The sequence below is a fragment of the Notolepis coatsorum genome (genome assembly GCF_963971535.1).
Source record: "Notolepis coatsorum genome assembly, chromosome: 19".
In the NCBI taxonomy this organism is placed as follows: Eukaryota; Metazoa; Chordata; class Actinopteri; order Aulopiformes; family Paralepididae; genus Notolepis; species Notolepis coatsorum.
Genome location: NC_140183.1, coordinates 63,443,022 through 63,467,723, shown reverse-complemented (window position 1 = coordinate 63,467,723; position 24,702 = coordinate 63,443,022). Strand labels below are relative to the sequence as shown.

Below are 24,702 nucleotides of genomic sequence, written 5' to 3'. Positions count from 1 at the left end.
CCACAGGTACCTCATTGTGCTGCAGCTTCGACGGCAAGTAAGCAGCTCATAACATTGTACATATTTGAGGGCGGCTACGTGGCGTAGTGGGCAAGGCGCTCGCCACGAAATTTGGAGACGCTGGGCTCGCCTGTTCGAGCCCAGCGCTCCACATTTGCTTTCAGTTTAGCTGGTCGTCCGTACTAATACACATTGGCCGTATTAGGGGGTGGGAAACTGATGGGTGGGGATCGGGCGTTGTGGACAGCGACTCCTACAGGTCGGTTGGTGCGCCTGCGCAGTGGAATCAGGAAGTGTCAGGGGCAGCGTGAGCCTCCCACGCGTTACTCCTCGCCACTGAGAGATCGAGCTGCGCAGGTGAAAAGATGCGACTGCTGTTACCTCAAGTACCGGAGGGGACTTGTGCTATGTATGACTTAGTCCACATTGCAGCCGGCTTGTGGGAGGCAAGAAACAGCGTTCGTGACAGGGGAGGGTTGAATTGGATGATACGAAATTGGGATGGGAGAAAATATAGAAAAATGGGAGAAAAAGTGGATAAAAAAAAAACATTGTACATATTTGCACTTAAACGTTTTGAGTTCAATATCCACCATCTTTATTCTGTAAATGTTAAATGGTGCATTTATATAGCGTTTTTATCCAAAGCACTTTACAATTTTGTTCCTCACATTCACCCATTCACCCGTCACACTGACGACAGAGAAGGTGCCAACCTGCTCCTCAGGAGCAGTTAGGGTTAGGGGGTTAAGTGTCTTGCTCAAGGACACTTCGACACACTGCCCGGGAATCGAACCGGGAACCTTGCGATTACGTTCCACCCCAATGTCGCACTTCTGCATATATACACACACACACACACACACACACACACACACAGTTCTTGGGTCTAACAGTTCACTGAACAGAAAGATAAAGTCATCCATCTACCCATGGGTAATAAACATGCACGCGCACACACACACATACAAACATGCACACACACGCGCACAATTACCATATCAAGCTCAGCCTCCATGTCATCAGTGTGGAAGGGAGAGAACCACAGGGCTTTCAGCTGCTCATCCAGGGCCTCTGACAGAATAACCACCGTCCTACAGGCAGAAGACACCGTTGGTCACAACACACACACACAGGGCCCATCCCGACCAAACAAACAGTGAGCCCAGAATGTCCCGGCCCGTGGGTCCCCGTCTGGTACCTGTGGTTGAACTGGGCCAGCAGGGTCTCGGCTGCGGGCAGGGTGGGCTCAGTGTTGGCAGAGGGAGCCGTGTCGGTGGCAGCCTCCAGCGCCTGTCTCAGACCAACCACATTCTCCAGCAGAGTCTCCAGGGAGTCGTCCTCCTTGCACATCTTCTACATGCAGACACGCACGAACACACACACACACACACACACACACACACACACACACACTTAGTTTGTTTACATTCACAGTATTACATAATGCCAATTAATATCTCAGTTAAGGTCTTAAGTCAGGATAAGGTGTTTTCAATCATTTTCATATCCTGACCACATGTTTATAGTAACAGTTAACAGGTGATTATATGAGTAACACAGTTAGGTGTTTATATGAGTAACACAGTTAACACATTCTGTGCCATGCCTCTTCTGGGCGACGGCTATGCGAGGCCACCCATTAAACTAATGGAGTCCGTCACCTTGTTTGTAGTGCTATAACTATATTCTATATTATAGCTATGGATACAATACTATAGTCATTTGACACAGAGTTTCTTCCGGTCAAGATGCAAAAAAGAAAAAAAAATTCCATCCATATGTTCCCGTTTTATACCGTGGTGAATATGAGTGTTATTTCGGAATGATCCGGGCCAATTCCTGAGAGGCTGGTTATAAGCTGCAACATGTATTATACTAAATCCATTGGCGATTTGTCCCTACACACAATTAAGAAATCAAATGCATATGATAGGTATTATGTTCCATCGTTTTTCGATGCTTTGATCGTCACCAACGGAATACGTTATGGACTAGCGCTACACACATACGCTCGGATCGAAATGAAAACATTCTTGGATCAACGCAAGATTGATATCATATAGTCCTTACCTTGACTAGGATGTACCCTGAAAAGAATATTCCAATTATCTGATCGCCATTCCAAGTATTGGTGTCAATCGTGTCGCTAACATAATCCGCCATAGATCACCCGGACCAATATAATCGACGCACAGCCCAAGACACGGAGTTTCAAAGGATGTGCAATACCGGCTGCATCCTACCAGGCGGCGGTATTGGACTTTTGCGATCTCAGACTCACTGCCTATGATAACACCAGGCTCCCTGGATGGAATAGGGTATTCACTAGCCATAACACTGATGAAGGAACAATAGTTCCGAAACATGTTTGTTTCCATTTCAGGCTGCCAGTAAATATTAATGAACCTGAGAGTGCTGGTCCGGCTTTCCTGCTTTCTTTATATTCAACTTTTTGGGATTACAGCACCCAGTGTCAGACTTTGAGAGCGCGGTCTAACTTGACATTTGGAATAGGGTATTAAAATCAAAAAAAGAAGAAAAAAGAAAAACGATCCAGAAACGTGTTAATTTATGTTGATTCATGACCAGATGTCATTTCGGGACCGGTACAGTCGGGTGGAAGAGGTTAATTGCCCAACAAGTCTAAACATGTGAATAGGACATACCGTGATCTGTTTCTCCAGGGTAGGAAGTGGATGTGTCTCAGATCCCTCCCACTGCAGCAGAGCCTTCATCTCCGAGCCAGTCATAGTCAGGGACCGCAGGGGCGGGACGAATGCATGTTCCTCCCCCGGGTTGACTTCATCACCGCAGCAACCCTGGAGCAAGATGAGGTGGATTTCAGAATAAAGGCTCGGTCAAACTTAGCAACATTTCCTTCGCCATCCAATTCACATCAACGGGAAGAAACGGACCCATTTCCGGTTGTGAATGTTAAAATTTCACTTCCTGGTCAGGAGAGTTCTGATCCTTTCCAACTTTGTGAAGTTGCACGACTCACTGACGGGGGGGGGGGGGGGGGGGGGCGAGAGCAGCAAAGAGGATTTCAAACGTTGGTTGTAATCAACTGACCTTCAAGCAAACAGAACATCCTGTACAGTTCATTCTGTGTGGGAAGACTCTTGTGTGCGTTTCTGAAGTACCTTATTTTTTTCAATTAGAAATGAACAATGTTCTGTATCGATTGTAGTGGAGCTGCGTTGCTAAGGAACAGCCTGGAGCCACATGTACCTCCTGTCAGCTGTTGAGATTTCAAAATATTTCAAAGGGAAATACACACAAGGTCTACTTAGAATGTTTATGTTAAGTTGAAACAGTCTACCTACATACATACATACCATACAATAACTGGATGTCATTATCCCATACATACCAGTGAATCTGAGCTGAGGATCTGTCTGAGGAAGTCCAGCAGAGCGGACAGCAGCTCTGCAGAGTCCTTGTTGAAGGGGACCACCTGCCTCTTCAACAGAGAGCACAGCCCCGCACCATGTTTCTTCAGAGCACTGAAACACACAGGGGTGAGTGTTTTAAACCATGCTTCTTCAGAGCACTGAAACACACAGGGGTGAGTGTTTTAAACCATGCTTCTTCAGAGCACTGAAACACACAGGGCTTCATGTTTTAACCACGCTTCTTCAGAGCACTGAAACACACAGGGTGAGTGTTTAAACCATGCTTCTTCAGAGCACTGAAACACACAGGGGTGAGTGTTTTAAACATGCTTCTTCAGAGCACTGAAACACACAGGGGTGAGTATTTTAAACATGCTTCTTCAGAGCACTGAAACACACAGGGGTGAGTGTTTTAAACATGCTTCTTCAGAGCACTGAAACACACAGGGGTGAGTGTTTTAAACATGCTTCTTCAGAGCACTGAAAGACACAGGGCTTCATGTTTAAACCATGCTTCTTCAGCGCACTGAAACACACAGGGCTTCATGTTTAAACCATGCTTCTTCAGAGCACTGAAACACACAGGTGTTTTAAACATGCTTCTTCAGAGCACTGAAACACACAGGGGTGAGTGTTTAAACCATGCTTCTTCAGAGCACTGAAACACAGGGCTTCATGTTTTAAACATGCTTCTTCAGAGCACTGAAACACACAGGGGTGAGTGTTTTAAACATGCTTCTTCAGAGCACTGAAACACACAGGGCTTCATGTTTAAACCATGCTTCTTCAGAGCACTGAAACACACAGGGGTGAGTGTTTAAACATGCTTCTTCAGAGCACTGAAACACACAGGGGTGAGTGTTTTAAACATGCTTCTTCAGAGCACTGAAACACACAGGGGTGAGTGTTTTAAACATGCTTCTTCAGAGCACTGAAACACACAGGGGTGAGTGTTTTAAACCACGCTTCTTCAGAGCACTGAAACACACAGGGGTGAGTGTTTTAAACATGCTTCTTCAGAGCACTGAAACACACAGGGGTGAGTGTTTAAACCATGCTTCTTCAGAGCACTGAAACACACAGGGGTGAGTGTTTTAAACATGCTTCTTCAGAGCACTGAAACACACAGGGGTGAGTGTTTAAACCATGCTTCTTCAGAGCACTGAAACACACAGGGGTGAGTGTTTTAAACATGCTTCTTCAGAGCACTGAAACACACAGGGGTGAGTGTTTAAACCATGCTTCTTCAGAGCACTGAAACACAGGGGTGAGTGTTTTAAACTGAAACACACACAGGGCCTCATGTTTTAAACTGAACCACACAGGGCCTCATGTTTTAAACTGAAACACACATGGCTTTATGTTTTAACCATGCTTCTTCAGAGCACTGAAACACACAAAAAACCCACCAAAAACAATTATTGATTAATTAATGTATAATTTTTTAAATGTTGTTGGGTCCAAAATAATTGTCGTTTACATAGATTTTTACATAGTTGTTTACATGCGTACATGTACCCCTCCCTACTTTTCCCCACATGGAATGCACCTGATTGGATAAATGACATGCTGGTACTCTAGATGGAAAAACAGCATGGAAAACCTACAAAAACTACCTTTTTGTCATTGTTGGGACAGATACTAGCGTATAAGTGACAATCAGTGCAAGACATACGTGATAAAAGAACATAAACATCTATTTTGCTTTCAGGAGGCCTTTAAGGTATTTGACCAGGTGTAAAATAAAAGAGTGACAGCAACTCAAATGCTTCTATCAACTATAAATCAAGTAGCCAAACAACCAAGAGTACTGAGGGCAAACTGAGTTTCAGTACCCTCCAACTCGCAAGAAAGTATGTATGCTTAGTGTAGTAAGTACCCCTACGCTCTGCATCTTCTGGCCGCCTCAGACCTACTCCTATCCAAGCTCCGGGAGGGTCATCAAAGAGAAGTCGCCTATTCTCAGTCCTTGCCCCACAATGGTGGAATGAACTACCCACCCCAGTTAGGACAGCCGAAACACGTCCAATCTTTCGCCGTCGACTAAAGACGCACTTCTTCAACCATTATCTGAATAAAAAAAAAAAAAAAAAAAAATCTAACCCTAACTAACCGTACTGTCATGCACTTGTCCTAATAAACTAACCTACACTGTAGCACTCAACACTTTGATGAACATTGTTGCTCAGCTGATAGAGTTGTGCCCTTCCTGATGGCTTGTCGTACAGAACTTGTAAGTCGCTTTGGATAAAAGCGTCAGCTAAATGACTAAATGTAAATGTAAAATGTAAGTAATACATGAATACACAAAGCGGAGACGGTAGTAACACACAGAGAGAGGAGGGGGAACCCCTGTACCTCTTGAGGTGGTACAGGCCGTAGTCGTGCTCGGTGAGGAACATCAGGGTCCTCATGCAGGTGAGGATGAGGGTGGAGGTGCTCTCCGTGTTACCCAGGATCTCCAGCAGGGCGTTGCAGACTGACGACATCATCTCACGCCCGGGCAGCGCGTTGGCCAGCTGCTCCGTCTCCGACACGCAGACCTCGCCGGGCGGGGAGATCACCAGAGAGATGTCCTGACGCACAAATAGATGGAGGCTTTTTTATTTACTGATGTACTACATAGTATCAGTGTATATTGATGTAGTGTGAATAATAATAATAAAACATTTAAAACCTAACCTTCTTACCGTCTTCTACTATCATGCACTTTTCCACTAAATAATCTTCCTTGCCTATACTACCTATTATACTAATATGTCTTTACTACTATGCACTCAACACGGCAGCATCCACGTTTCAGCACTGTTTGATGAACATCGTTACTCAGTTGAAGGAGTTGTAATTCAAATAAGAATAAAAGTATGTGTGTGTATATCTCACCTGGTCACATAGTGACTGCAGTATCGTTCCCACTAGCTCACTGGAATGCTGCTGTTGCATGGAGTGGTCAGCAGGGGGCACCAGCAGGGCCAGGAGTAAGGGGAAGAGCTCGACAAGCCCCTCCTCTCCGGGGGCGGCGCCAGAGAGCAGGTGTAACGCTGCACTCTTACAGGCTCTCTGGGACACCAGGGCGTCCAATAAGGAGAGCAGGCGCAAGACCTGTCCCCAGTTCACAGTCTTCCCCTCCGCTCTGAAACACACGCACACGCACAGTCATGAGAACAAGTCAACACACTTTACTTTACCGGTCTAGAGTTTGTTTTTGTTTGTTATGATGCGTTTTTATTCTGGATTCCCATGTGAATAATTATGTTTACTCGAGTACATGTTTGTATCGATACTTGTCGATACTCGAATCCTGTGGTCATGTCTCATTGTGGAAAAAAATCCAGAAATTCAAAGAACATACTTGACGGTTCCCAGCTGTATATGTAATAATATAATAATAATAAACTTTATTTGTATAGCACTTTTCATACAGAAGTTGCAGTTCAAAGTGCTTCACAACAGTAAAATTATATTCTATTCCTTGCAAATACTGCTTTCTTTTCTTCTCAGTTTTTTTTAATCATTTACTATAAATAGAGAGAAAGAATCTGTGAATTGTGTGATGTAAGGAAGGGGCAGGACTAGATAAGCACTGCTTCTTTCTGCCCCTTCTCTAACCAAATTCTATGTTTTGGTTTATTTTTATTTGTATGTGTGAGTGTGTTTGTGTGTATGTGTGTATACGTATATGTGTTTGTATGTATGTGTGTATGTAGATATATGTATGTGTATGTATATTGTTTTACACAGGGTTCGAAATTAACAGGGGCTTGGGGCAAAATGCCCTAAAAAATTTACCAAATGCCCTGGAAAATCAGTTAAAGGGGCAAAAAAAGCCCCCGACAGTTTACCAATTATATATATATATATATTAACAGGGAACAAAATAAGCACCCGCAAAGCGCCAATGGCGGGCAGATTTGAACAAAATAGTCATGTAAAATAAAGGACAGTCGCCTTTTTTGCAGCCCTCAATCTCTCCTCGCGCGTCAATCTCTCCTTGTTTACACTGCTTGCACTGTAACGTTACGCCCGATTAGCTAACGTTAGCTTAATAATGTGGAAGGAGTAAGCCGGCCGCTAAAAAGAAAACCCACCGCGGCTTTCTCAGACGAAAAGGATGAGCTGGACCACCTGACAAAAGAAAGTTTCCAGAGCAGTGGAAGTTTGAAGATAGTTTCAAGAGGGCGGCTAAGTGGCGCAGTGGGCAAGGCGCTCGCCACTAATGCAGGAGATGCTGGGTTCGAGCCCAGCTCTCCGCATTGCTACCAGCTTGGCTGGTCGTTCATACTAACACAATTGGCAGTGTTAGGGGTGGGAAGCTGGTGGGTGGGGATGGGACGTTGTGGACAGCGACTCCTACAGGTCGGTTGGTGCGCCTGCGCAGCAGAATCAGGAAGTGACGGGGGCAGCGTGTGCCTCCCACGTGCTACTCCTCGCCACTGAGAGATCACGCTGTGTACCGGAGGGGACACGTGATGCAAGGCTTCGTCCACATTGCAGCCGGCCAGTGGCAGGCATGGCCTAACAGCGTTCGAGACAGGGGAGGGTAGAATTGGACAATACGAAAATGGGAGAAAAAGTAGATAAAAAAAAATATATAGTTTCAAGAGACTGCCTAGGCTACAGTATGATGCGGGGGCTGTAGCCAGTGGTGAATTGTTAACTTGTTCTGTGTGCCGCAAGTATGTCAAAAAGAAAAACAGAAACAACACGTTTGTCATTGTCGTGTTACTTCACAGTACAAATACGTGAGTCCTCTGCTGTGGTTGCGAGTATCCTTTATTAGCTTTAACTCCATAGAACATCACACAGGTGTATCTCTCTCGCCCCTCCCGTACCTGCCCCTTGACCCCGAGTACGGTGGCCTGTACACTCTGTCGTATAACGCACACACATTAACCCTTTATCTGCCGGAGATTATTCTCATCTTAATCCCTTCTCTGCCAGTACTGTAAATCTATGGAGATGTTCCCCTTCTTTGCAGGGCTATAACTTTTTAAATTGTATTGCTAAATTGACATTACTATGGCCCATTCAACATCAAGTATCTATCGTTTAGGTAACTTTAGGATGTAGCAACGTTCTACTTTTTCATTCACATATTCATACTAAAATACGGTCTAAGTCCTAAGTCTAAGTCCGTGGCCGACGTTAGATCATTTATGTAGTATGGGTGATATATAGATCAGAGCAGTTTGTATGGATAATAATAATCAAACACGCTGAAACTCACTACAGCTTCCTCGTAGCGATGGGGGATGCTACTGGAGCAAAAAGATCGTTATTATGGGATGTCGATCTAGTTGGTCCAGTTCCAGGTTGTATAATACTAATATACGTCCAATCATGTTGTTTATCGAGTTATGGCAACGGCAGGGTTTCCGTTAGAAAAAATTGTTGCCGGTCTCCGTGACCTGCAAGATTTCAATCTACCGGACAAATGAGATTAATTCCGGTCATAGTTTATTGAGCTTTAAAACAATTGATAGGCAGGCTATATAAAGAATGTCATCCTCAAGGCATGTAGATTTATAATATTATTACTTAAAACTAGGCTACTTTTGCGTATACAGTCATTAATATATTCCAAATAAAATAAGTCCCTCGATACTCCGTGCTGCTGCTGACTTGAAATAAAATAGACCGCGTATGTGGGCAGTCGGTCCGACACTAAACAGCAGTCTGTTATAATCACATTTTTATGAGCTAACGAATTCCGTTATATTGGACATTTGTATTAATTATATCAAGCGAAGAACTGAGAAAGCAGAGAGACGGCAACATTATCGTGGTTTGCGTGACGACTCTCTCCACCTCGCAACGACTTATTTGCAAAGAGTATGGCGCTGCAGAGCAGCTCATTTAGCTGTTATTGGCTCTTTTCTGGGAACCGCACAGCAGCGCCCCCCACCCAACATTGGCTGAAAATGGCTGAATTGGAGTACTGCTGGAATACTGCATTGTGCTGTTGTTGCTCTGGCTCTGCAGCTTCACAAAAGTTCGCACACCCAGCAGTAAGCTCTCGCTGACAACGTCGTTGTCATTATTAGAAGCAACGAGGAAACAAATGTAATGATCGTTTCGTTCATCGCATAGGCTATTTAATTTTAGCCTATTTTAATACAATTCAAATAATCAAATTGTGCTTAGACTCAGGGAATTATTTTCACCGGACATTAAGACCGGAGAGATTACATATGTCGGACTTCAACAGATTTTGCCGGTCAAATACCGGTAATTACCGGCTAACGGAAACGCTGGGCAACGGATCCATGTCCAGTGTGTCGAGATGGAGTCGACGAAATATGGGTGAGCACCACTTCCGGCCGCTCACTTCCGGTTTTGGCAACTCGCCGATCGGCCACCAGGTGGCGGTCTTGAACCGTTGGAGAGTTGAGCGGAGATCTAAAGCACCAGTCAACTCTCCGTGGGTGAAATATGATTGCCATGACAGAAATTTGAAATATTGATCTCAAAGACGCTGTACGACGTCATTGGCAGATTACGCATGGCGGAGAATGACGTCGTAACACGTCATTGGCGAGAAAAGGGTTAACATAACACCACAGTCATCGGTAGTAAATCAATGAGATTGTGGACTCTGATGAGGACATTATTGAGGAGGTTTAAGTTAGGTTTACAAAACCTTCACATTTTATTATGTTTTGTTAAATCCTGCAAAGAGGCTAGAGTGAGGAGTCTGATGATTAGGTTAGGTTACAATTTAAGCTTAAGATTGACTTGTATTGATTAATCAATCATCAATCAATATATTAAAACAATTTGCTTAAAATGTTACTCTGGCCTCTTATTTAAGTGTGTATTCTTTATCTACTTGAACGTAATACCATATCTACCTGAAATGTACTGAATTTTTTTTTATATATCAGACACAAATTCGTTTTAGAATTTTTGGCTGGTAAAAAAATCTGCCTGACTGGCAGTGTGCAAGGAGCAGTTTGCATGGATGTTTTTGAAATACAGCGCTTTGCACCACCAGGACAGCCGAAGCCACAAAATGAGGTCATTAATTGAGTTGTATTTTTTAAATGATAAGGATGTTTAATAACCTTTTTCATCATAAAAGTTCAGTGCCGCCAAAATACAAAAAAAGCCCTGAAAAAAATAGTTTATTTCTAACCCTGGTTTTACATGTGTGTTGGTTCGAGATAAATAAAAATCAATCAATAAATAATCTTTGCATTTTGTCTTTTTTGCATTTTGTACATTTTAGTTTTGTATATACCGGTATTGTATATTTTGTATAGTGTTTGGTCTTTTACTCTTTACTGTATGAAGCACATTCTCAGGGGCTCACAGAACCAAGCATTTCACTATAATGTACATGTACCTTATATGTGACAAATAAAACAACTTGAAACTTGAACTAGCTTCATATCACAGCCGGGCAAATGAACATAGACTGAAATTAACTTTAGATTAACAAGCGATGATACGTCATGTAATAAAGTTTTACTTACTAAGAAGCATTTTATATTAACCTAAACATAAAATCCAGGCTACTTATTTGTCAAACACTCACCATGAAGTTGTTGAAAATTTCAGTGGAGTGTCTGTTTACTGGGGGGTTGACATCTTGATTAGAACATGAAATGTGTTATTTTCGCTCCAAGTCGCATTCGATTTATCACCGCAGCGCCCAGTAAACAGACACTCTTTTTTGAGAATTTTTTTGGTTTGGACCAACTCACTTCAAGCTATGTCTATATAATTAGTCTATATATAATCGAATTATATAACCTATATAATTCTATGTGACAAATAATAAGTGCCGTGGCCCGCATTTTATGTTTAGGTAATATAAAATGCTTCTGAGTAAGTCAAATTAAATTACTTGACATACCGTCATCCGGGAGATCTAAAGTAAATTTAAGTCCAAGTTAATTTGCCCGGCTGTGATATGAAGCTAGCAAAGTGTAGCGGTACATATTAGCCATATCAAAACGTTCACAATAATATGTTTGTACATAAAAAAAAAAGTGCCATATCATGATATTAGCAATATAACGGTGTGATGACATTTTTGTCTGCGCATACAGTGTTCTCGTGACCAGAGTGATACAACCACGAGTGTGGCTGAAAGCCAGAGCACCACAACTGAATGCCAGAGCATTCAAGTGGTTTGGCTACAAGAGGTCAGACCTCCAAAAAAGCACAATAATTAGCTAAATATGCAGGAAAACGGTTACGGCTTAAGGTGGAAACACAACAGACTTGTTTCACCACTTAAAGCAACAAAGACACACAGACAGACTCATCGATGTGAAGCGTTCTCATATATTCAACTAGTCTCACACTAGTATCAAGCCTGTCTCTCTCCTTCAAATCACCAAAGCCAACAGCAAAACACGACTCATGTCAGTAACTTACATACTTAGCCAACGTAGCTACAGTATAAACACAGATCAGAAGGTCAGTAACTTAAATACTTAGCTAACGTAGCAACAGTATAAACACGGTTCAAAAGGTCAGTAACTTAAATACATAGCTAATGTAGCAACAGTATATAAACACAGATCAGAATGTCAGTAACTTAAATATTTAACTAATGTAGCTACAGTATAAACACGACACAGAAGGTCAGTAACTTAAATACTTAGCTAACGTAGCTACAGTATAAACACGGTTCAGAATGTCAGTCAAATGTAATGGTGTTCAATGTAATATTGTTCCTACAATTTCATACCATGGTCTGGGTAACATGCGTCAATTAAATGTGGCTGACGTTGATTGGGTGACTAGGTGGCCTTGATGTCAGGGAAATTTGACCAGGAACGTCGCGGAACCCCCTACTCTTTGCGATAGACGCCCTGGGTTCTGTAACGACCGAATTCAGTCGGGACCTCGGTTTAACGTGTCATCCGAGGGACGTGCGCGTCTATGTGTGAACACGTGTGTGTTTATGTGTGAACGCGCGTGTGTCTGTCTATGTGTGAACGTGTGTGTGTGTGTGTGTGTGTGTGTGCGTGTACATGTGTGTCTATGTGTGAACCAGGCCACGTGAGCGGATCGGCGCGGGCGAGAAATCCGCTCTTCGCTCTTTAAAGCTTGGTCCGCTCCGCTAATCGCTCATGTTGACCCCGCCCCCAAGTCGCTCTCCGCTCGCTCACCGCTCACCTTGAATCGAGCGCTTTTATTTTTTTTGGAGCATGGTGTAAATTAGCTCAAACTACAACAGTCTACACCCCCTTGGCCCCTTAACAATTGTTTGTATTGAGCCGCATTGTAATTGTACCCATTCTGCAATGTTAAATAACGTTGTTTATCCATTCACTAGCTCTATTAACACTTTGGCTGCCATGGGTTAAATTCATTATCAACCGTAGGTTGCCGGCTCTATTTGTCTATAGAGAAAGTCCCCTTCTTTGCAGGGCTATAACTTTTTAAATTCTATTGCTACATTGCCATTATTAGGGCCCATTCAAAGTCCTATATGTATTGTTCATTGTGTAGCAACGTTAAACTTTTTCATTCACATATTCATAGTAAAGTATGGTCTAATGTATAAGTATGTTTTCATCTCTTTCTGCAGCTTTCTCCAGAACGTGATCTATAGCCCCAAATACATTATATTGATGATGCAATACAGTTTTATGGCAATCAGCGCGATATAAAAAATTCCAACTAGACGTACTTCTAGAAGTTACTACACGTCATCTGATGTTGACCGGATGGGCTAGGGGGCGTTTATAATTCCGTGGGCAGCGTTATACCAATCATCTAATGTGGGTCAAATGTTGATAATAGCAGTTAGTATCGAAGACGGTAATTTTACACGCTAAAACTCACCCCAGTCTCCGCGCGCCGTTGGGCGATCATCGTAGAGTAGAAATTTTACCATTATGGGATGTCGATTTACCCGGTCCATCTCCAGCTTGTATAATGGTATATACGTCCAAATCATGTTGTTTATCGAGTTATTGGCAATCGATCGCTATGTAGTGTGTCGAGATCGAGTCCCGGGACCTATAGCGAGTGCCCGGAAGTAATACGGCCAACCAGCACAACCTCTACTGCACTTCCTGTTAAACGATTGCGCCGATCGGCCACCAGATGGCGCTCCTGAACCGCCAGAGAGCTCAGTGGGTCCTCCTGGTGGATCTCAGGCCAGCGGAGGGGAAATATGAATCCGATCGCAGATTTTTGAAATATTGATATAAGGACGCTGTAAAGCGTCCTCCGGCAACTTGAGCATGGCCGGGAATGACGCTTTTAAGCGTTTTCCGGCAGTCAAAGTGTTAACGTTAGCATGTAAGCTAACGACAACAACAATGGCGTCGATACTTTTTCTGAGTGACAAAGCCTGAACAGGATATCACAGGTTCACCCTTCTCATTGGTTGAAAATGGCCTTCATGTTTGTACATCGCCATCTGTTGCTTTGGCATTGTACTACATGTATATTACATCAGTGTTAAACCACTGTGAGCGGCCTGGAGTGGATTGGAGCGGAGGAGAACTCTCGCTCCGGACGTCGCGCCGACCCATTTTAAAACCCACTCCTCGCTCACGTCAAAACCGCCCGCTCCGCTCCCCGCTCACATGGCCTGGTGTGAACACATGTGATTGTGTGCATGTGTGTCTATGTGTGAACACGTGCGTGTCTATGTGTGAACGTGAGTGTGTGTGTGTGCGTGTACATGTGTGTCTATGTGTGAACACATGTGATTGTGTGCATGTACATGTGTGGCTATGTGTGAACACGTGTGCGTGTACATGTGTGTCTATGTGTGAACAAGTGTGTCTGTGTGAACACGGGTGTGTGTGCGTGTACATGCGTGTCTATGTGTGAATGTGTGTACATGCGTGTCTATGTGTGAACGTGTGTGTGAGCGTGTACATGCGTGTCTATGTGTGAACGTGTGTGTCTACGTGTGAACATGTGTGTGTGTGTGTGTGTACATGTGTGTCTATGAGTGAAGGTGTGTGTGTGTGTACATGTGTGTCTATGAGTGAACGTGTGTGTGTGTGTACATGCGTGTCTATGAGTGAACGTGCGTGTGTGTGTACATGCGTGTCTATGAGTGAACGTGTGTGTGTGTACATGTGTGTCTATGTGTGAATGTGTGTACATGCGTGTCTATGTGTGAACGTGTGTGAGCGTGTACATGCGTGTCTATGTGTGAACGTGTGTGTCTACGTGTGAACATGTGTGTGTGTGTGTGTGTGTGTGTGTGTGTGTGTACATGTGTCTATGTATGAACGTGTGTGTTGGTTGTGTACATGTGTGTCTATGAGTGAATGTGTGTGTGTGTGTACATGTGTGTCTATGAGTGAACGTGTGTGTGTGTGTACATGCGTGTCTATGAGTGAACGTGTGTGTGTGTACATGTGTGTCTATGAGTGAACGTGTGTGTGTGTGTGTGTGTACATGTGTGTCTATGAGTGAACGTGTGTGTGTGTGTACATGTGTGTCTATGTGTGAACGTGTGTGATGGTCCTGTACTCACGGCTGCATCTCCTCCAGCAGCATCTCCAGCAGGGTCTTCATGATGAGCGTGGCTGTGGGGGAGGACAGGTCGGCCAGCTGGACACACACCCTCCTCAGCATGGCCAGCAGCGGAGGGCAGCTGGTGCCGCACACGCACCGCAGGGCGTCCGAGAACACCTTCCACTGCGCCCGAACGTGCACGTGCATGCTCCACAGCTTCCTGGTGTTCAGGGCCACCGCCACGTCCTGTACCGTGATCGCCTGCGGAGCAGAGGGACAATTACCATATCATTACATTTGACATTTAGTCATTTAGCTGACTCTTTTATCCAAAACGACTTAGAAGTTCTGTATACGACAAGTCATCAGGAAGGGCACAACTCTATCAGCTGAGTAATAACAATGTTCATCAAAGTGTTGAGTGCTACAGTGTAGGTTAGTATATTAGGACAAGTGCATGACAGTAAGGTTAGTTAGGGTTATATATTTGTTTCCATTTCAGATAATGGTCGGTGAAAGATTGGACGGGATTCGGCTGTCCTAACTGTGGTGGGCAGTTCGTTCCACCATTGTGGGGCAAGGACTGAGAAAAGGTGGCTTCTCCTTGATGACCCTCCCGGAGCTCGGATAGGAGTGGGTCTGAGACGGCCAGAAGATGCAGAGCGTAGGGGTCTTGAGGGTGTAGTTTTATTTATTCTCTCTCCGTTATATATATTTTTACATACATTTTGTACACAAATATAGTTTTATACCAAGTAGAAATGGTGAGTGGAAATGGGCAGGAAAGGTAAGAAACTCAAGAGGTCTCATATGGGTCCTGGTCATTGCAATAGCTAGTGGTCGGTCAGGGCACCTGTTCAGCTGTAGGGCAGCATGTGATAGTCTACACCCTCCCCAGACCAACCGTAGGGCAGCATGTGGTAGTCTACACCCTCCCCAGACCGACCGTAGGGCAGCATGTGATAGGGGTGTGAAACTCATTTTCACAGAGGGCCACATCAGCATTATGGTTGCCCTCAAAGGGCCAAAGACCGTATAAATGTTAATGTAATGTAAAATAAATCTAGCTACTCATTTACATATTGTTAAACATGTTTCTGTATTTATTACTTATTCAAGTTACACATATTGCATATGCATTTGCATAGATGTAAAAATATATTTTAGCTTATGTTATTTTAACAAATAATTTTAGTTTATCAGAACCCCATATTACTCCATCAATCAATGATCAACTCATTCAAGTAAATAACAAAGAAGAATATCATCAAATACAAGCTATGACATTAAGTTTGTTCAAAACCTTTGTCACAGTCAAGAGGGGCAGAACTAACTAACTGTGAGCTGCATAGAACACGTGGGACAGATGTAGCAGATGTTACAAAAACAAATGGCTGCACACAACCTTGCAGAGGCCATACATCCAACTAATGGAAGATTAATTAATTAACTTTAATTAACATTGCAGAATGGGTACAGTACAGTACAGCTCGATACACACAATTGTTAAGGGGATGCAGACCAGAGAAAGACTTTTGTCTTGTTTACATCAGGGTCCCCCATTTTCAATTCGTAATGGAATTGCTATTATGTGTCTGCATGAACACACAACTGTAACTGTACTCAAAAATAACAAAATAAGGGTTGTCTCAGTTTACAACTATATTGGTCAAGTTTTGGGTGGGACTTGTTTGCGTCCCTACAGCTTCTTATTCAATTGAGCGAGATGCTCGGTTATGTCACACAGCCAGTTTGCATCTGACAGTTCAGACAATATTTCTTCAACGCTTTGTTACCTATTCCGCCTGGATCTTTTTTGTATTTTGGGCTGTAAAATTGTCAAAGAATGTCTGAGGAGTAAGTGCTTTTGGCTTTTTTCCTTTGTTACTTCATCAATACCTCAGATGTTCAACATACATGTATGTGAAAGAATGTGTAATAACTAAGGCTGTCAAAATGAAAGCTTTATTAACGCATTAACCCACAATTATTTTAACGCCACTATTTTTTAACGCAAGATTAATGTTTAAAAAAAAAACAGAGCTCTTGTGAGCCACATCAAATGACATGGCGGGCCACATTTGGCCCGCGGGACTTGAGTTTGACACCTATGGTCTACACCCTCCCCAGACCGACAGTAGGGCAGCATGTGGTATAGTCTACACCAGGGGTTCCCAAAGTTTTCTGGCCGCAACCCCCCAAATAACGGTGTCAGAGAGCCACGACCCCCACTATTATAGGGGTGGTAAAAAATAAATAATAATACTTTTTTTTTTATGTATGGTTGGAACATGCAAATGTTCAAACGCACATGCACTAATAAGCATTGGAGGCTTTTAACCAGGGCCGGACTGGGGAAATCATTCAGGCCAGGAAATATAGTGAGAAATATAGCCCTAGTCAGGCCACTTTTTAAGCGGGGGGTCTGGGGGTCCCCGACCAGGATTTTTTTTGTTACAAACAAAAAGTGAAATATTTGCAATATATCAAATGCAAAGTAGATTTTTCTGGGGGGGATTATTACAGTCTATGATTAGCAACAACACTGGTTTTGATGGATTTTTTGTTTTTTCTTTGTGTGTGCGAGAGAGAGAGAGAGAGATAGTTCTCCAACTTGTGTGAGTTTAGACTGCGTTACCCTCTGTTGCAGTGATCTCCTGGTTGTTCCCCACCTAGGTTATCTAACTATCACACCGCTGCAACTAGAAACACTGGCCTGGCCTGCTTCTAAGTTCAGTGGCCTGACTGAAATCAATATTGTGGAAATCATCTCGCGACCCCCCCCCCGCGGCTGCTCGCGACCCCTCTAGGGGACCAGTGGGAACCACTGGTCTACACCAGGGGTTCTCAAACTTTTTATACCACAACCCCATTTTATTTAGGAATTATTTTGGCGACCCCACACTTAACACATTGGACGCCAGCAGCAGGGGGCGCTGATGGCCTTCAGCGCCAGTGCGTTATTCAATGGATAATATAGTTTTAGAATGCCAAACTTGCGAGTCCTAAAACTATATTTAATATTATAGCTATGGATCTAATAACGCCGTCGACTGTCAGTAAGTTGCTTCTGGTCAACATGCAAAAAAGAGATTGTTTTTTCATCCGTACATTTCCGTTTTGAATATGAGTATGGTCTGTCCACACACAGCTTTGATCGCGGGAGAAATAAATATCAGATCAACGCAATATTGGATATATAGAGTCCTTACCTGGTCTCTGATGTAATGCAAAAAAAATAATCCAATTATTTGATCGCCATTCCAGTTATCCACAGCGATCCTGTCCCCGACATTACCGAGCGTTACACATGAACGGGCGGGCGGGGTTAGTGTTCCATGCCATCGTTGTAAGCGCCTGCCTCGCCCCACGGCTCAGATCGGCTCAGAAAACACACCAGACCGTTTCAAATGGAGTGCAATGGCGCTGCAAGGCAGTAGAGGGCGTGTTGACCTTCTGCCAGCTGAGACAGGGTCTGAAGGGTATGCAGAGGCTGCAGCCATGAATTATGAATGGATATAGCGAATAAAAGAAATAACGATCATAAAAACGAGTTTACTCGTTGTTGCCGTTATTCGATTGGCGGGCAATAACGAGTTAACTCGTTCTTGGCGCAGAATGTGTTAATGTATCACATAATCTCAACGTGGAATTAAAGAATATCAAAATAAAAGCACACGTTGTTGAACTTGATCATGCATATTTATTAGAACATTTTATTACAGCACTGTTATCAATACAAATTTATAAAACGAGGCATATTTTGCCAAAATATGGTGCCACAACATACATTTTTTTAAATGTTTTAAAATAAATATATATAGATATTTGTATAGATTTTTTACTCGCCAGTGCGTGACCCCACTGTCACCTACCCACGACCCCAGTTGTTTAGTTAGTTTAGTTTGAGAACCGCTGGTCTACACCCTCCACAGACCGACAGTAGGGGTAGCACAACGACCAGGAGGGAATTAGCATAACGACTACATTGGGGGATACAAAATTAATAAATAAATAAAAAAACAGGAACTTGCTGAATTCTCACTAAACTTCATGGTCCCTGCCTGCCTCCAGCAGGTAATTACCAGTGTTGTAGTAACATGCAGCAATCACTCTCCTTGAGGAGCAAAACCTCGACTGAACTCGACGGGGATTAAACACTCAAGCGAAGGGTGGCGTGTCCCACCTTAAGCCGCAGTATGTATGCCTGAGAGGTACACAGTGAGACGTGGGCTCTGCTACAAAGAGCAGGCGGGGGGGGGGGTACCTGAGTGCTCTGCATGGGCAGCGGCAGAGGCAACAGCTCCGACAGCAGGGCGAGGCCGGAGAACAGCCCCTCTGGGGCCTTCAGCAGAGACGCCAGCACCTCCTTCAGCATCAGAGACCACGTGTTGCTGGCCAGAGTCTCCTCTGTGTGGGTCACCTTCACGCAACGCAGAGTCGGGGGGGGGGGGGGGGGGGGAAGAAAAGTAGGTTGTTACTAGCGCTTTCAGGAAAAAACCCACATCCGCCCGGGGGGTGGGGCGGGGGGGTGGAGAGTCGGATTACTACCGGGTAAAACAAAGGTTACGACATCAGTTGTGACACTCTGGCCTAACAAAATAAATTGTTTGGTTCCTGTTGGTTGTCAGTTAAGGCCATGGGTAGGTAGGGAATTTATTAAAATGTTCCCACGGCGACTATGGATAGGGGATTTTTTTATTTAATTACATTTTTCACGACAATATGGATGCATGTACTCTGCCAGCATGTTTAATATCCACAATACTAAATGACTTAAAATACAAAGACACTGTACTACAAAAGTACAATGTACAAAGGTAGTAGTATAAAAAATGCGACCCCTAAATACTACTCACTAAATATCCTGACGTCAGAGAGCTGTGCAAATATTGTGAAATACTTGCTTTTTATATATTCTCATTATTGACATGGACTGCACTTTTTTACTAAGATTTAATAAAACTTTATTGTTAAAAAAAAAAGAAAAAAAAAATTACAAACTCATAAAATAAATTTGGGTCGCACATAAATCGGCAGGGTCGGTCGGCAACCGGAACCAAACAATTTATTTTGCATGGCCTCATGGCATCGATTCGTTTAAAATAAAATTGAATTTAATAACATCTGGGAATTGCTTGTGGATAATCTAGGCTCCTAATCATAGGAGATTGACCTGTGAGCCATCCACTCCATAACCCACCCTTCTCTCAATCCTCCTCCTCACCCGCTACTTTACTTACTCCCCTCTGCCCCCCCCCCCTTTCCCTTGTCATGTGTATTCGTTGTTGTCCTTCATTGTCCTTAGTTGTAATTTGTTTGTCAATGTCTAGTCTGAGTTCCCCCCCTCCAAGAGGGCAATGAAATATATTTTTTTAACATTTCTTATTTTTACTACACTTTTTATTTAATTTTGTACTGTAAATAGTTAAAACGTATAATAAATAATAAAATTGTCCCCCGAAGAGGGGGGGGTGGATGGAGTGCCCTCAAAAAAGGGCCGGGGAAAAAAGCAAAAAATAATTTTTTATAAATAAATTGAATAATAAATTTTTTTTAAATGTACCAGTGTAATAACACAAACACACACACAGTAGAAACTATTGAAATGTATGATTTTTTGTGAGTTACAATTATGAGGTCAAATACTCTGTATTGGGACTATGCATTGCAACAACATCATTATGTATCAACATTAATTTAGTTAGATGTTAAATTAGGCGTGTATGCTGCGGTCTCGACTCCCGGAGTCAGCATTACCTTGGCTTGGGCTGATCGCTATACTAACTCGTTTGGCTGGGTTAGGGGGAGGGAAGCCGTGGGTGGGAAACTGGCGTTGTGGACAGCGACGCCTACAGGTCAGGTCTGGGCGCTTGCTCAGCGGAGGCAGGACTTGAGGAAGGCAGCGTGACCTCCCACGCGTTACACTTCACCAATGAGAGCCCTCGCTGCCAGGTGAGAAGAGAGCCACTGGCTGTCGCCGCATGTGTCGGAGGAAGCATGCGGATACTTCAGGGTTCCCTTGTACCGACCAGTAAGAGAACATGCGCACAACAACCAGGTAGGGGAGGGGGGGAATTGGCACAACGACTAAATTGGGACGGGGAGAAAACAGAGAAAATAATAAAAAAATAAAATAAAAAATTAGGCGTGTATGAACAAATGTGTGGGCATATTAGGGATGGGTACCTTTCACATTTGAACCGATACGGTACCGGTACCTGTGAATCGATACCGGTACCCAATGGTACCTTTTTTCTGTACTTTAGTCTAAAAAAAATGTATTTACCTACCTCAGTCGTGAAAAAAATAATCCAAACTTCAAATAACTACAATTTCGACCGTTTTCTGCTTGCCATTGCACCGACTGCTTTGTTGTTGAATCAAGTTAAATCCTAGGTAAGCATATATTGTGCGTGTGAACGTTGACAAATTTTTATTTTTTTTTTTATCTCACTTGAATCGATACTCGGTAGTACCGACGTGTTTCGGTTCGGTACCTCAAAAGTACCGAATTCGGTACCCATCCCTAGGGCATATAGTCATGTACAGTTAGGTATTCTTACCTATTTCACATAGTAGTTGATTGTGACGTTGCACGGTCATAATGTACGTCTTTTTTGTGGACCCTGGGAAGAATAGCTGCTGCAATGCTGTAGCTAAATGAGGATCCTGATTAACTAAACTAAAACACACACGTGCACACATGTGTACTCTCTCACACACACACACACACTCATTCACTCACCAACTCAGACACACACACATTCACAAACTCGGACACACACACAAACACATTCACTCACCAACGCAGACACACACACACACACACACACACACACACACACACACACACACACTCATTCATTCACCAATTCAGACACACTCATTCACTCACCAACTCACACACTCATTTACTCACCAACTCACACACAAATACACTCATTCACTCACAAACGCAGACACACACACACTCATTCACTCACCAACTCAGACACACACAAACACTCATTCACTCACAAACTCAGACACACACTCATTCACTCACCAAATCAGACACACACAAACACACTCTGATTCACTCACAAACACAAACACACACACCAACTCAGACACACACAAACACTCATTCACTCAAACTCAGACACACACACACACACACACACACACACACACTAATTCACTCACAAACTCAGACACACACAAATTCACTCACTCACACCCACACACCTGTTCGTTGACGCCCTGTGTGAAGGTGAGCAGCACGTCCACGATGAGCGCCTGCACCCTGGTCTCCTCCCCGTCCAGGCGGCCGGACGCCGGCACCGAGCACACGATCATGTGGAGGGTCACCAGCACGCTGGCCACCCGCGTGTCCCTGAACTGGAAGGCCCCGCCGCGGAGCAGCTCCGTCAGCATGGTGCGCAGCAGCCTCAGCGTGTTCACGCACACGCTCACGATGGTGCAGCGCTGCGGCGTGTGGCCCATGTGGCCGTGGGTGCGCCAGGGCTGCAGCAGCACACCGCACAGCTTCTGGAGCACGCGCACGCACGTCTCCAGGCCCTCGCCCGAGAACAGCTGCACCCCCGCCAGGCTCCACTTCAGGTCCCTCTGCTGGCCTACACGGAGCAGGAGCAGGAGGAGGAGGCGGGAGAGGGGAGGAGGTGGTGGTAGAGGAGAGGAGAGGAGGAGGTGGGGGTAGAGGAGGATGGGGGAAAAGAGGAGGGGAGGAGGAGAATGAGGGGTTAGAGGAGGAGGAGAGGGAGGGACAGGGGAGGGGGAGGAAGAAGTCCAGGATAAAAAATATGCAGTACAAACCAGTTTCTTTTTTTTACCTACTTTTTCTCCTCCTTTTTCTGTGATTTTTCGCCCATTTACTCTTGTGCCAATTCTCCCTCCCGTCTTGATCGTTGCTCGCATGTGCCCCCCACTGGCCGGTCGTAGGGAGGATAGAAGCCCATCACATGTCCCCTCCGATACATGTGGAGGCAGCCAGTCACTTCTTTTCACCTGCCAGCGCGGACTCTCATTGGCAAAGTGTAACGTGTGGGAGGCTCACTGCCCCCGCCATTTCTTGTCTTTGCTGTGCAGGCGCCCTGACCGACCTGTAGGAATCGCTGTTTACAACGACCAGACTACCACCCATCGACTTCCCTCCCGCTGACTCTGCTAATTGAGTCAGTATGACAGCCGGATTCGAGACCGGTGTCTCTTGCGTTGGTGACAAGCGCAATGTCCACTGCGCCACCCAGCCGCCCACAAACCAGTTTTTCTGTTAATTAAGCTATGCAATAAAAACTAACTTTGTAGGTTAAGTGTTTAACGAGACACTTAACGCCAATTTCGCTGATGTCATCCACTTTCAACCAGGAAATGCGACCATGAAATGCGTATTATAAGCTGATAAATCCAGTGATCTATGCACATAAGTGATTATTTTTTCCAGAAAATCTCTTAGTTACAACAAGATTGTGTAAGATAGACAGGTGAAGTGTTTGCAGGTTAACTATTTAAAAGGTCGCCATTGCCCATCGGACGCAGAGAAGATCAACAATCTATAGGCCCTGTTTGGAAACACAAGTCACCTGTTGCACGTTCAATGTAAGGAACAATATATGGCAAAAGAGTATGCAGGGTACATTTATTTTCTCTTTTATTTTTTATCTTAAAGAAAAAGAAAGAAAAATATATCTTGCAGCTTATTTTAAAAATGTCTCTTATATTAAAGTATATTTAGTTTTTAAGAATTGTAAAGGATAGGCAAAAATAAGCATGTGCTTCAGCCTATTCCTTTTTTCGGTCATTGAGTTTGGATTTTGTGTGTGAGCTTACTTTGAATATGTACATTTGTGATTTGTGATTTTTTTATTTTCCTTTTGAAAGTCCACACATTTGTGTTTTTGATTTATCTGTAAACAAAGACCGAAAATAAAACTATTCATTCATTCATCTTCACGGATCTTTACATCGCGGTGGAAATGCAGACAACAATGGACTAAAGAAACAGCTAAAAGTACCGTGAAATGTAGTTCCTGGGACTAAAGGTTCAGGCTGAATACTGTGACTCATGTCATGGTCTGAGTTCCTGGCTTATCACCGCTCTCATGCAGAACAGGTGTTACAGTAGGTGCCACCAGTGGAATATAACCAGCTATGATGACTCACCATTATTGCAAATAGCAAAGTAAAAATGTTTGAGGGACAATCTGTATGTTGGTGACAATTTGACTTACCATCTCGACTTGTCCCCTGACCTATTTGTTATGTATGTATTGTATGGATTATTTATGTATGTTTGTTTTTAGCATGACTTGCTGCAAGACAACTTTTCTATTATCACTACTACTACAACTACAAATACAATTTTACAGGACTAAGAACTCAAAAATGATAGGAGTGATGAGTCCAGGTATCTGTAGAGAACAACTAATGAAAATGAGGATTTAACCATAAGATGAGATGAGAAGCGACGTATTGAAAACTGCGTGCCATGTGTTGTGTACCTTCCACAGCAGGCGGGGGGCAGGCGATGTGACTGAGGACCCTGAGAGCCGTCACCAGTCCTGTTCCCTCCGGAGTCAGAACATTCTCCACATTCTAAAGAGGCAGAGAGGGACCCAGTGTTAGAACGTAACGCGGCATGCATATTTGCATATAGCGACTGTCCAAATATGTCACAGAGCAGGTACGTGTCTTTGAGCCGTCCGGACTTGCCAGAGAAGCATTACCAGTCTGCGAATGAGTCAGAGTGGAGACATGATGCTTTTAACCATTTCACTACCACAGTACCAAATGGTTAACCCTGTCTTCCTATGACTTGCTGTCCTGGAGTGTTGACCGGAGTGTTGGACGTCCCGTG

At 43.8% G+C, this 24,702-nt stretch overlaps 1 protein-coding gene across 2 annotated transcripts in view; it reads right to left on the bottom strand.

Moving 5' to 3' along the window:
- Window positions 1-24,702, bottom strand: part of virma (vir like m6A methyltransferase associated) — a 67,695-nt gene that overhangs the window by 7,607 nt on the left and 35,386 nt on the right. For both annotated transcript variants that reach the window (XM_084336357.1, XM_084336358.1), the window contains exons 14-23: window positions 24,347-24,440; window positions 22,074-22,462; window positions 19,111-19,266; window positions 14,863-15,104; window positions 6,282-6,531; window positions 5,757-5,974; window positions 3,377-3,509; window positions 2,670-2,822; window positions 1,202-1,356; window positions 998-1,094 (exon numbers count right to left, since the gene is read on the bottom strand). In XM_084336357.1, coding sequence (XP_084192483.1) covers window positions 998-1,094; window positions 1,202-1,356; window positions 2,670-2,822; window positions 3,377-3,509; window positions 5,757-5,974; window positions 6,282-6,531; window positions 14,863-15,104; window positions 19,111-19,266; window positions 22,074-22,462; window positions 24,347-24,440 — 1,887 coding nt within the window. The remainder of the gene's footprint in view (window positions 1-997; window positions 1,095-1,201; window positions 1,357-2,669; window positions 2,823-3,376; window positions 3,510-5,756; window positions 5,975-6,281; window positions 6,532-14,862; window positions 15,105-19,110; window positions 19,267-22,073; window positions 22,463-24,346; window positions 24,441-24,702) is intronic.